Source organism: Fomitiporia mediterranea (genome assembly GCF_000271605.1).
Source record: "Fomitiporia mediterranea MF3/22 unplaced genomic scaffold FOMMEscaffold_1, whole genome shotgun sequence".
Classification (NCBI taxonomy): domain Eukaryota; kingdom Fungi; phylum Basidiomycota; class Agaricomycetes; order Hymenochaetales; family Hymenochaetaceae; genus Fomitiporia; species Fomitiporia mediterranea.
The window spans coordinates 5,846,763-5,858,357 of record NW_006760386.1 but is presented as its reverse complement, the minus strand read 5'-3'; the positions used below and the strand labels follow the sequence as shown (position 1 = coordinate 5,858,357).

Here is an 11,595-nt window from a genome sequence, read left to right as displayed (position 1 = left end):
TTGTGGCCATGCGCGTACTAGCATTCTCCTTACTCTTTCTACAGCATCTTCTCTCCCTTCAGACGGTCTTCTCATTACCGTTCTCTCTTCTGAGGATGGTATCTTCGGCTGAAGCTCGGCGTCGAAATTCACTTGCTCATATTTCTGTACGGGCGCCGGATGTTCACTCGGATAATGCCTGACGTGGTCGTTGAAATATACTCTGACTGCATAGTCATAGGGCCGATCACGAAGGCGGACGGACCGGCTGGGTTAGAGCTACTTCCAGCCTGTGGGATCCTTGGTATAAATTCCTCTTGGCTACTCGTGCACGTCGAGCTACTTGTACTTTTGGCGAAGTCTATCTCTCTGGATTCTAAGAAATGAAGCTGCAGACAACTACTTCTTTGTCTATCCTGCTTTCATTTGCTGCGTTGGCAAAGGGCCAGCAGTCCGTCTGGGGACAATGTATGGATTTGATGCCAATATATGAGTCATTTACTGAACTAATTGCTTGAATGACAAGGTGGGGGAATAGGATGGACGGGAGCTACAACCTGTGTTTCCGGGTATATACAATACTCTTTGTTCAGCATGGTAAAAACTCACTCGTTTTAGCTCAACATGCACGAAGCAGAATGATTGTGCGTGCTTCATATATAATGTCTTGATATATTGTGGCTCACCTAGAATGTGTTCTAACAAAGATTATTCCCAATGCATACCTGGTGCGGCCAGCAGCGCGCCAACACCAACCTCCACCTCTGCGGCAGGAGCGCCGACAGCAACATTGCCGAGTGGAGTCAACTTCTGGTTCAGCTTGTGAGCGTTGTTTTATTTTCTGTTGCAGGGTGAAAATTGAAGGGGAGAGTTTAGTGGAGACTCGTACACGCAGACGGGCTTTGATCCGACTGGTGTGCTTCCTACTGTAGGAAACCCAATGGGGAATCCTCCCTATCCAGTAAGATACTGTTTCATCTAACACTGTCTAATCTCCTAATTCTTATGTTATGTGACTCAGGGATACACTGCCGTTGGTGGTGTTAACTGGATAGACTTGTTGACCGTACAGTTCAACAATTCTCTGATTCTCACTTACAACTATGCATATGGAGGCGCAACAATTGACGGTGAGAAACAATTATGTATACATCTAATGAGCATAGCCCAGGAACTGACCATACGATATTAATTAGCGTCGCTCGTTCAGCCTTATGAACCTACCGTCTTGTCTATGACAGACCAAGTTAACGAGTTCCTTACTGGAACTGCAAAGAAGCCTGCGACAACCCTATGGACAGGCGCTGACGCTCTATTCTCATTCTGGATTGGGATTAATGATATTGGGAACAGTTATTATCAGAGTGGGGATCGAGATGCGTTAGTCCCATGATCTACGATCACTGCGTTTTGGTCCTTATATGATGGTATCTATTCAGGTTTTCGGACACGCTTCTTGACGCATATTTCGCACTCGTCGAGAAAATCGTGAGTATCTAGAAATTTTGCAATATCTGAAGAGTCTGAATTGCTTTGTTTTATAGTAGTATATTTGAATGTCCTTACATACTACGATAGTCCGCTGATTAGACTACAGCGTCGTTGGAGGCCGGAATTTTTTATTTGTCAACGTCCCTCCCGTTGACCGGTCTCCTTTGGCGAGTCGTAGCGTGTGCCCTTTACATGACGTACTTACCGATACGTTTTCCTTCCATTGACCGTATTGCAGATGCTAGCTCAAGCTGCGTCTGCACAGGCTCTTGAGAAGAGCGTCATAGCTGGATACAACACGAAGCTGGCACAGCGCGCAACTCAACTCGTGGCCAACCACTCTGATGTGCACATTCTCGTTTTCACTACCTGCGTGATTTGCATGTGATATTGATATTTACGATTTAGGCCAAGACCTGGGTATGGGATTCAAACACAGTATTCACGGTGTTCCTCGACAACCCGACTGCATTTGGCTTCGTCGATGCCACGTCGTATGGAGCTACCGGAGATTTCTGGGGGTGCGTTGTCGACGTCTCATTGACCCGGATTAATGCTAAATATACCCATTGTCACTTTACGCTCAAATAGGAACAATCTCCACCCTTCCGGTACGTAATTTTTACATCGCAATGCATAATGTGTGGGTTTGGCTTACTAATATATATTTTGTTCAGCTGCAGCACATACGATCTTGGCGCAAAATTGCTCGACAGTCTTGGATGGGACCGTCTGGTAGTTTATGGTGTGCCTACATCCCTAGCTGAATCTTCCATGTGTGTGTGCTATTGATTCACGACGGAAATTATTGCCGAACTGGCATGTAACCGCTCCAAAGCAGTAAATGGCGTATTCCTTCGCGAATCGAGCAGTGATGAAGAGATGAAAATAAAGATGTCAAGAGCCATGGCATTTTGCGAACCAAATGGCTTCATTCACCAAATCAGTCTAGCGACGTGCAAGAAGGATGGTAGGAGCTTCGGGACCGAGGCTTACAAGGGACCGAAAGAATAAGGCAAAGAGACGAACAAGCCCATATTGTGCCTCAAAGGAAGCGGCCTAGAATTGTAAAGATCGGACATCTGCTCGTACAGTCCAGGTCGTGACGTGCCAGATATCGGAACTTTTTAAGTCGTGGCGACTACTGCCTTGAGAGGTAATGAGTTCTCGAAGTTCTTTATATCGACGCGCTGAAATCCGACCGTCGGCGGCCCGGGACATGTCTTTGGGCACATTATCCCCTATTCTTAATCTTCAAGATGAGTTCTTCCCTTCTCCCTGCGCAATCGCCTTCAGTGAAGAGAGAGCCTCGTCGGCGAATGCTCGGTACGCAAATGACTGACAAGACAAACGGACAAACGGAGGCACAACTTCGATCGCGACATACGATTCACATTTAGCCCACACTTTCCATATGAAAATGAAGAATCGAAGAAAGGAACGAGCATATGTACCTCAGTCATCTGTAGAGTTGTCGGTGGTTCTGAATTGCAAACCTCGGACTCGATTCGGTCCTTACGATGATCGACGCGAACCCCTGCACGCGAACTCCTGCTCAACTTAGTTTTTCCTTCCGTTCGTCTAATACTTCAGACCCATTGGAGTCGTGCAGGGACGTCCGACTGACGGTATTAAGCACTACAGAGCAGCTGAACACGTAAAGGAGTTGCTTTTTTCTTATCACACATCGGGTTTTTATCGGTGATTCTATCAGTCTTGCCGTCTATAAAGCTCAAAGATTATATCTAAGCAAAGCGGAATCGTCTTGATACTCGTTACATTGTATGGGTACAGTTGCCAGTAGCTTGAGAGCTCTCGCAAGCGGTCTTATCGCTTCGCTTTATAGGAATTTTGGCCGTCTTGGTTTTATTGGAAACCAGCGTCGAAATCCAGAGATGGTTTATCGCATTCTTGTGGCGTCTTATACCGACGCTATCTACACACTTGCGTTTGACCCGGCCAAGTCCAAGGACGCCGCTCTGTCACTATCATCTACGCTAGAAGTTGGACATCACCCATCTTGGATTGAACGTCATCCGTCCGATTCGAGCATTATTTTTACGGGACTTGAACAGGCTGACGGACGCCTGCTCACATTAAAATACGACCTAAACAACGGCGAAGGCAAAGTTCTGTCGAACGTATCGAGCGGTGGAGCAGACCCTTGCTCTATACTAGCTACCAATTCCAATGTCTTCGTAGCGAATGTGCGCACTCTCACAACTGATTTCGCGGAAGTTCCGTACTCATTGATTTACATACTTCCAGTATTCGTCCGGTACTGTCGCAATTTACTCTCTTCCATCTGTCCATAGCCCTAGTGGACTGAAAGAGGCTCAATTACCGTTACAATTTTCTGGAAATGGTCCATGCACGGAACGTCAAGGATCATCGCATCCGCATCAGGTTTATTTCTCTAAGCCCAATTCTCCAACTTCGCTAGGGCCTGTAGAAGAGGTGCTCGTTCCCGATCTTGGTTCCGACAAAATATGGCGCCTCAGGAAAGACACGGACGGCAAATGGGAGATAAAAGATGAAATTACCTTTGACAAGCACCAAGGAGGTGGTCCTCGACATATCGTTGTATACGGTATGGACCTTTCTCACCGCAAGACGACCTAGTCGTCTATATGCGTAATAAAAACTTCAGCTTACTGACTTCTAATCAAATAGATTCCAATTTATATACCCTCTTGGAACTCACCAACACCGTCGTCGTACATGATTTCAAGTCGTCTAACGAGAAACCATCTTATGTCACTTCCGCGCGTCTCTCCATGCCAGAAGGTCTTGCCCCATTAACGATGCTTGCCGCTGAGATCCTCTCTCAGCCACCCAGCACCAAGTACCCTTCCCCATATCTCTACGTCTCAAATCGCAATGATCCGCGCCCTCATGGAGACCTCATTTCCATCTTCTCTCCTCTTAAGGAGGGCGCTACAGAGCTCGAGCACGTAGCGGATGTCTCGACAGGTCTCGCACACGTTCGTGGATTCTTGTTCTTTGGGCCTGATGATCGATATATCATTGTTGGAGGTGCGAATGGGGGAGGCGTAAAGGTATTTGAACGTGTCGACGAAGGACGCAATTTGAAGGAAGTTGCTCATTTACCTGTGAATGACACAGGGGCGGGGCTAGCTCCCACTACGTTTTTGTGTCTTTAAATTAGTGTAAGAGATTTGTATGTAAGATCGAGGGAAGATTTCTAGTCGTGTATGAATTATGGTAGCTTGTTGCTTGTATTTTTCAGGCATGTAATGCTATTCTCCAAGCCGATTTGAGATGCTTACTCTCACTATACAATTCAAGCGAGGAGTACGCTGTATAAAAAGAGGAGCTCCCGCTAGGATGATCCTTCCGTATACAGTCGTCCAGTGAAACACATACCTTGCAATAGTAAAGATTCACCGGCTCACTCTCAGCATCACCTCGATGTTCCCAGACTAAAGTAGCTAGCAACTCATTACCTATAAACTTAAACTACCTTAACTTAGCCGTTAAATCTATTTACCTGACGCCAAGTCTCATGTCCCGCGTACAAAACCCACCTACTCTAATACTCGTCCCCACCCTCAGTCTTACACCTCTCATCTGCCATCGCATGCGCGTGTTTGATTGCTTTCTCCTTGTGATACTTCGCCTCTGCGGCAGGGATTGCCTTTTCCTCTACAAGTTTGTCGACTTCGGCGACGGCGAGTGACGCGAGGATTTCCTATATATACGTGCACAACAAAGCAAACGGGGACCGTTGGTCAGCTCAAGAACCAAAAGAGAAAAGGGGGAGTTTAAGGATAGGAGTATTAATGATACATGCCTTCATCGTCCCAATGGGCTTCTTCCCTTCTTTCTTCGCCTTGTGATCATAGGCTTTCATGGCCATAAAAGCGACTGCGCCAGCAGTCTCTGGTCAAGTATCATATACGTCAGCATAATGAATATTAGTCACTGTATTGAAAGCGGTGAGAGGGCTTTGAGTATTAGTACTAACTGGGGTGGCCTTTATGCTCGCCCTTATCCTTGGCGCCCATGAACTCGTTGTATGAGTTCTCCGCATCCTTGTTGCTGTCTTTGTTAAAGAATTTGTCGAACATCGTAGGCTGTTAGTGTTTCTGTTGGATGGCTTCTGTTGAGAAAACTTTGGGGACCCTGGAACATTGGAATAGTGTCGTGAAATGCTCCAGCATCTTATACGAAACCTGTGCCAACCAGAATCGCAATCCTCAACCACAAATGCAGAACTCGAGCCCAGCATAATACGCACGAAAATTCTGTTATTGGGACAAGCGTATTGGCAACTCAACCGAGGAATTAAAAATATCCAGGCTATGTTGGGAACTTTGAAATAATCAAAAGTAGGCAAGACACCTGGACGGTCGCCACGAAGAGTTGCTCTAAACTTTAGAATATCCCATGCTCTGATTTATTATTCGGGATGTGAAAGTGCCGACGTGCCTCTTCCAATCATTATAGTCGACAGGCTAAAACATTTGGGTAGGTAACATGGATGGCAGCAAGATAGCAGACGAACTTCTGCCTTTGGCCAAATTTAGCTCCATAGGCGACATCGGGTACGAGGCAAAGTAAAACTTGTTCCGCCCTATGCTGGAACGCCGCAAGTTGTCATCATATCTCAGTACCATGTCAACTTCCTCATGAGACGTTAAACGGGCAAATTCTTTGCGTCCAGGGCACGTCGAATCGGTGCTGAGACTTGTACACGGAATCTCGGACGTGGTGTCGTCTTCTTAGAACATATTTTTATTCCGGAGTCCCCGTCAAGCGGTTTCTTGACCACGCAATGGTGACACATCGAGCTCAACTGAGTAGCCCAAATGTCCTCCGCAATTTTCGAGGACGTAATGTGAATATAATAATCGCGTAGTGAGCTTGACCCGTTCGAGCTTGAGCGTCACGTGGCTTTCTTCTCCGCAACCCAAAACTCGGCTTTGTATATCCAGCGCATCATCGCCTCTCTATCCGCCGTATACTCGCACTCGACCGTCCTCGTTTTCTTCCTTTCCTCCTCACACTTTCCCTCAGTAACAAAAATGAATCCAATCTTTTCAACCAACTGCACGAGCTCGTCCAGACTTAGCTCCAACGCTGCTTGTCCTCCACTCCTCCATAACAGGGGTCCTAGATTGATCCAAGTCCCTGCAGGCCGGAGCAAGGAATGAATTTGCTCAATTGTGCTGATGATGTTATACGATGTGTCGATGAAGAACTGCGTGACAATAAAATCGTATGAGTTTGCTGGGCCGAGCGTAAGAAAGTCGCCTGAAATGTGTTTGAATGTATTTGATAATCGCGGGAGGACGTCTGGGAAGGAGATGGAGCGGAAGAGGTTTGCGTTGGTTCGTTGGTGAGAGGACCAGTGTGCGTAAGGATGGAGAGTGTGTTGAGATGTGGAGCGTGTTAGGTGTGGGGAAAGAAGAAAGCGGAGGCTGAGGTTCATGAAAGACGATAGTTCGTTCGCGTAACTTGCAAAACCTACGAATTTTTTGAGGAAAAAAAGTATTTGGTCAATATTAATTGAGAGAGATGGCTAAATCTGAGTTGCAAACCTAATTCGCTAATCTCCCAAGCAAGTCGTCCCAGTCCACAGCCAGGAACAAGGACCTTAAGAGTCTTACGTCGTTCTGGGCGAACTCTCTCAAATACCTCTAATATAGGCTTCATCACCACATTCCGTTCTTCGATACTCTCATCGCTCCAGTCTCGGACAAAATGTCTCAAAGCTTCCCTAACGTCCCTCAACTCAATACTCGTCCCATTCGGCAACGCATCAGCATCATCAATACCCGCTTCCCCCATCCCCATCTTGGCGATTGCACGAGTAAGAATAGCGTTCGCCTTCGTCACTTCTTTCAGTTGCTCCAACTTGGCTGGGTAGCCTATCTCGTACCCAAGCCGTTTATGCGCTCTATTGACTTTCGAATAGGTTCTTTGCATTAAATATATTTCTTCTAGCGAGAGTTGTTCGTAGTGGTAAAATGCAGACACTGCGCGTTCCAGTTGACTTTGCATAGTAGACGAAGTGTGTGCGAGAGTGAGTTGTTTCCACGTGTTACGCAGAGACCTGGTTTTGAAGTTAGAGAAGCTGAAGGGAAGAAACTTGAGTCCTAGCATTGAGATGACCAAAAGAAGAATACAATGTAGAAAAGCGTCAGAGAGCAATGCGGCCTGTAAAGTGGAGGACATAGGTGCTTTAGACTTGGCGATTCCCGTCTGAATAGTGCCATAGAAGGTGTCTCTAGACCAGAAAACCTGCAGATTACTCAGTAAATGATCGTTGAGAAAAAGAAAACAAAATGAAAATATTTCTCTCATCTCAACAATCATCGACGCGTGACGCGACACGTGGATCGTTTCTCGTGTCCACTGGCATTCAACCTCTCTCGTGTCTGACGCTGTAAAAAAGACGGTTCGCAAAATGGTGTGTCCATCCAGTAATAATTATTCAGGGATTAGTTGGCTGAAGGGCTATTGCCTAGCAAAATCTCACGTTATATACAACAACCGCATTCCTCATCCTAGACTCGGACGGGCATCGCGTTCTTGCCAAGTACTACCGACCAAAATCGTCTCCGTATGGAGAACTGAAGGGGCTTAATACCGTCAAAGAGCAGAAAGCTTTTGAGAAGGGCCTTTGGGAGAAGACTAAGAAAGCCGGAGGTACGCGTTGGTTTCCTGTTATTGTCAGGTAAATCGAGTGTTGACGATTAATATTGGTATGGTTGATAGGTGACGTTATACTCTACGACGGCCGTTTAGCGGTTTACAAACACTCTCCAGACTTGATATTCTACATCATTGGGAACGCAGACGAGAATGAACTCATGCTCTCACTCGCTCTCAACTCATTCTACGATGCCCTCTCCGTACTTCTACGCAATCAGATCGAGAAACGGGCTGTGTTAGAGAATTACGACCTTGTCATGCTCTGCCTGGACGAGACTGTTGATGACGGGTACGTATTTTTTTCGAATTTTCAAACCTGGTCGTATTGTTGCCTTGACTTTCGACTTGCGATCATTTCGTTTCTTACGCACAGCTTTGATAAATGCGACATGTTTGGCTGAGTTTTCGTCGACAGTGTTATCGTCGAAACGGACTCGACAACAATCGCTTCACGCGTCAGCCGGCCAAGGGCAGATCCGACGGACATCGTGATCAACGAGCAGACGCTGATGAATGCGTATCAAACGGTCAAGGAGAAGATGCAGCAGAGAATACAGCAATTATAGTGCGACGACGGCTATCTATATATTCTAAAGAATGGAGCATAGACTCTAGAGTGGATAATACCGGTATTCTTCCACTTGTACAGATTTCTTTTCGAATTAAATTATTATTGAAGAGAATTTCCATCCTGCTTCGCCACATCTATTTCACCAAGTCTATGGAAACGCCTCCAGAAATACCATACATTAATCGTGCAAGCCTTACAAAGTGAGCTCGCCAGATGGTGTGCTTCTGACTGCAGAAACTCCTAGGACGGGTATGAAGCCTGTAGGCGCACAAATGGCAATCTTTATTCTACTGTGCATCATGATGGAAGAGAGATGTACTCGGTAAATATAGTGAGAGAGACAAAAGTAAGAAATGAGCACTCTAGAATCTGCAAGCTTCAACGAAGGAAAAAAGATTGTATATTTTGTGGTTGGGACTAACTAGTGTGCCTACTCCTTACAAGCATGACACTAACAGCTTATTACCCGGGTACAACCGAACAGTATTGTAGGTTACAACCTGATATAGCTCAGCAGATCCATCACAAAAAAGTCTTAAGTATTGTACTTGCTTGTAATCCCATATATTTTATAAATTTTATAAATTTAGTCTAATAGCATTTAATCTTCCTAGGGGGTTAAGCAATGACAGTACAATGTTAGATAAGTAAGTAAGAATACTTGTAAAACTTTGCAATTTCTATTATAATAATATAAATTGTCAAGTTATACAAGTGATTATAATGTACTTCCTGAGATTACAAGGCTAAGACATACTTATTAATTTGTGAAAGTATAATATCTGCTTATAATGCTTACAAGTCATTACAGGTGTTTGAATAGCTTGCTTTTGCTTAGTATACAATTTTGTGTTAAATAATTAATCAAATAATTAATAAAATATGATTATATTTAATAATTTAATACAAAAATAATAAATGAATGACACATTATTTCTAGAGTCCTGACCCCCTACACTACTAGCAGTCTCTGCCTTGTTCTTTTGTGAGTGGAATTTGTGTCAGAAAGGGATGAACACATTCTTATACTGTTTAATATAGTCTTCATTACTATGTTTGGTTGTTGCTTAGGACCTGTGAGTCAAATTGCATGTGTGTGTGTGTTGAGGTTGAGCAAGCTGAGGAGGTTGAGGCTGCACCTGTTAGGTAGGTAAGCTACTGTAAGAATCCACATACAGGATCTACAGTTCTGTACTACAGAACTGTACAGAAACTGTTGTAAGCTGTCAGGTAGGCTTATATAATAGAGATAAGTGCTCTTACACTATTATATACATTAATATACCTTTTGTATAAATTATAAGATAACAATAGTTATTATTATATTATTATATTATAAATATAACTCTTTTTTTAAGATTATAATTTAAATGTAATACAAGCATAATACTTTAGGTTATTATACAAAGTTAGTATAATACATGTAATAGATTTTATTCATCCTTAGTACTTATGTAGTCTTTATATACATTAATATGTCTTATTTAAATGTTACAATTCATTTACAAACCTTACAATTACTTTACAATGTATATACAATACACATGTTACTTTACAAAGTCTATAAGAAATTATAAGAAATGTGACATTTTCCTAATGAATGCTCTAGATTTCAGTCTAGGTGAACCACTCACACTTACTGTATGCTTTTGTAGTACATTCATCTTTTCTCTCCTATTGTTACTTACTAACCACTTTAAACTAAGCCACACACTTTTCCCACATGCTTGTATTAAGTCCCTCTTTTATTATAACCACCTTTCTTACATTCCTAAATGTATACTATCCCCTTTTGTCTTCCTCTTTAAGTATACATTATGTTCCCCTCTTTTGTTCCCCTTTTATTTTCCCCTTTAGGTATGAACCATTTCCTTAGTATATATAGTTAGTATTCTTTACCTTTGTTGTATTAGTTTGTATTTCTAACTGTAACAAAGGTGAGTCCTTTATTAGTACATGTACAGTTTGTATTTCTGACTGTAACAAAGATACCTTTGTCCTGTCAGCCTTTGTGTGTTACTACAAACTCAGAACTTGTTTATAACAGTGTTTAGTACTTCCCTAGTACTGTTCTACTTTTTTTAACATTAACAAAGTAGTCTTTGTCTTACTACATGTTAGTGTTAGCAACAGTGTAGAGGGGACCTGAAGGCTCAGTAAGGGGACCTAGGCTACAACTATCCTACACAACAGAAATACAGAATGTAAGCACCAGAATGTAGTCAGAACTTACAGAACAGGCAGAGAGAGAGAGTAAGACAAGAGTAGAGTATATAGAGTAAGTCTAAGAGTACAGGACTACCTGGAGTAGACAAGATCAAGACTACAGAACCAGTCTGATCTTGTACACCTATATATACTAAACTACACAAGAGTACTCAGGGAGTATGAGCTACTTAAGAATGATAAGCCACAAAGAATGAAAGAAAGGAATGTCAAAAATAAAGGTACAAAGAATAAAGGGATAGACAAAGGGTAAGAGACTATAGAATGATACAAAGAATGAAGGGGTGGTTAAAGGAATGGAATGATGAAGTAAGGAAGGGTAGTAGTAAGAGTCAGCATGCATATAGTCTATAGACAGTACCCCTAAGGGATAGAAGTCCTGAGTTCTAATACAGAAGGGTGTAGAACCCTTAGAACTGAAGGTACAAGAGTAGAGAACTGTAACATTACCCCCCCTCTAAAACCAATCATCCTGATTAGTAAGTATTAGGCTTGGTCAACAGCTCAGGTATAGGTTAGAACAGTAGGGTTTGGAAATCTGTAAGGCAGAGTTGATGTGGAGCACCCAGATGAAGTCAATAAAAGTCTTAGATTGTCTTAGTAGTATGGGTGAGATTCTCAGCAGGTTCCTAAGTGTGTTCTTCAAC

The 11,595-nt window shown here is 43.4% G+C and overlaps 4 protein-coding genes across 4 annotated transcripts; 3 read left to right on the top strand and 1 right to left on the bottom strand.

The window, feature by feature from the left end:
- Positions 1-362: 362 nt before the first annotated feature.
- On the top strand, positions 363-2,209 carry FOMMEDRAFT_187171 (uncharacterized protein; the record flags this gene model as incomplete). Its single annotated transcript, XM_007262073.1, has 13 exons — positions 363-447; positions 506-548; positions 598-623; positions 687-801; positions 856-940; positions 1,001-1,109; positions 1,176-1,359; positions 1,419-1,467; positions 1,570-1,644; positions 1,709-1,816; positions 1,879-1,991; positions 2,062-2,081; positions 2,148-2,209. The coding sequence occupies 13 exons, from the start codon at positions 363-365 to the stop codon at positions 2,207-2,209; spliced, it is 1,074 nt and encodes a 357-aa protein (XP_007262135.1).
- Positions 2,210-3,348: 1,139 nt separating this feature from the next.
- On the top strand, positions 3,349-4,634 carry FOMMEDRAFT_144224 (putative isomerase YbhE; the record flags this gene model as incomplete). Its single annotated transcript, XM_007262072.1, has 3 exons — positions 3,349-3,677; positions 3,739-4,060; positions 4,144-4,634. The coding sequence occupies exons 1-3, from the start codon at positions 3,366-3,368 to the stop codon at positions 4,632-4,634; spliced, it is 1,125 nt and encodes a 374-aa protein (XP_007262134.1). The 5' UTR covers positions 3,349-3,365.
- Positions 4,635-5,605: 971 nt separating this feature from the next.
- On the bottom strand, positions 5,606-7,671 carry FOMMEDRAFT_116646 (N2227-domain-containing protein; the record flags this gene model as incomplete). Its single annotated transcript, XM_007262071.1, has 3 exons — positions 5,606-5,666; positions 5,732-6,960; positions 7,035-7,671. The coding sequence occupies 2 exons, from the start codon at positions 7,669-7,671 to the stop codon at positions 6,380-6,382; spliced, it is 1,218 nt and encodes a 405-aa protein (XP_007262133.1). The 3' UTR covers positions 5,606-5,666; positions 5,732-6,379.
- A 232-nt stretch (positions 7,672-7,903) lies between these two features.
- FOMMEDRAFT_16644 (coatomer protein) lies at positions 7,904-8,729 on the top strand (the record flags this gene model as incomplete). Its single annotated transcript, XM_007262070.1, has 4 exons — positions 7,904-7,906; positions 7,965-8,145; positions 8,215-8,440; positions 8,567-8,729. The coding sequence occupies 4 exons, from the start codon at positions 7,904-7,906 to the stop codon at positions 8,715-8,717; spliced, it is 561 nt and encodes a 186-aa protein (XP_007262132.1). The 3' UTR covers positions 8,718-8,729.
- Between the last annotated feature and the right edge of the window lie 2,866 nt (positions 8,730-11,595).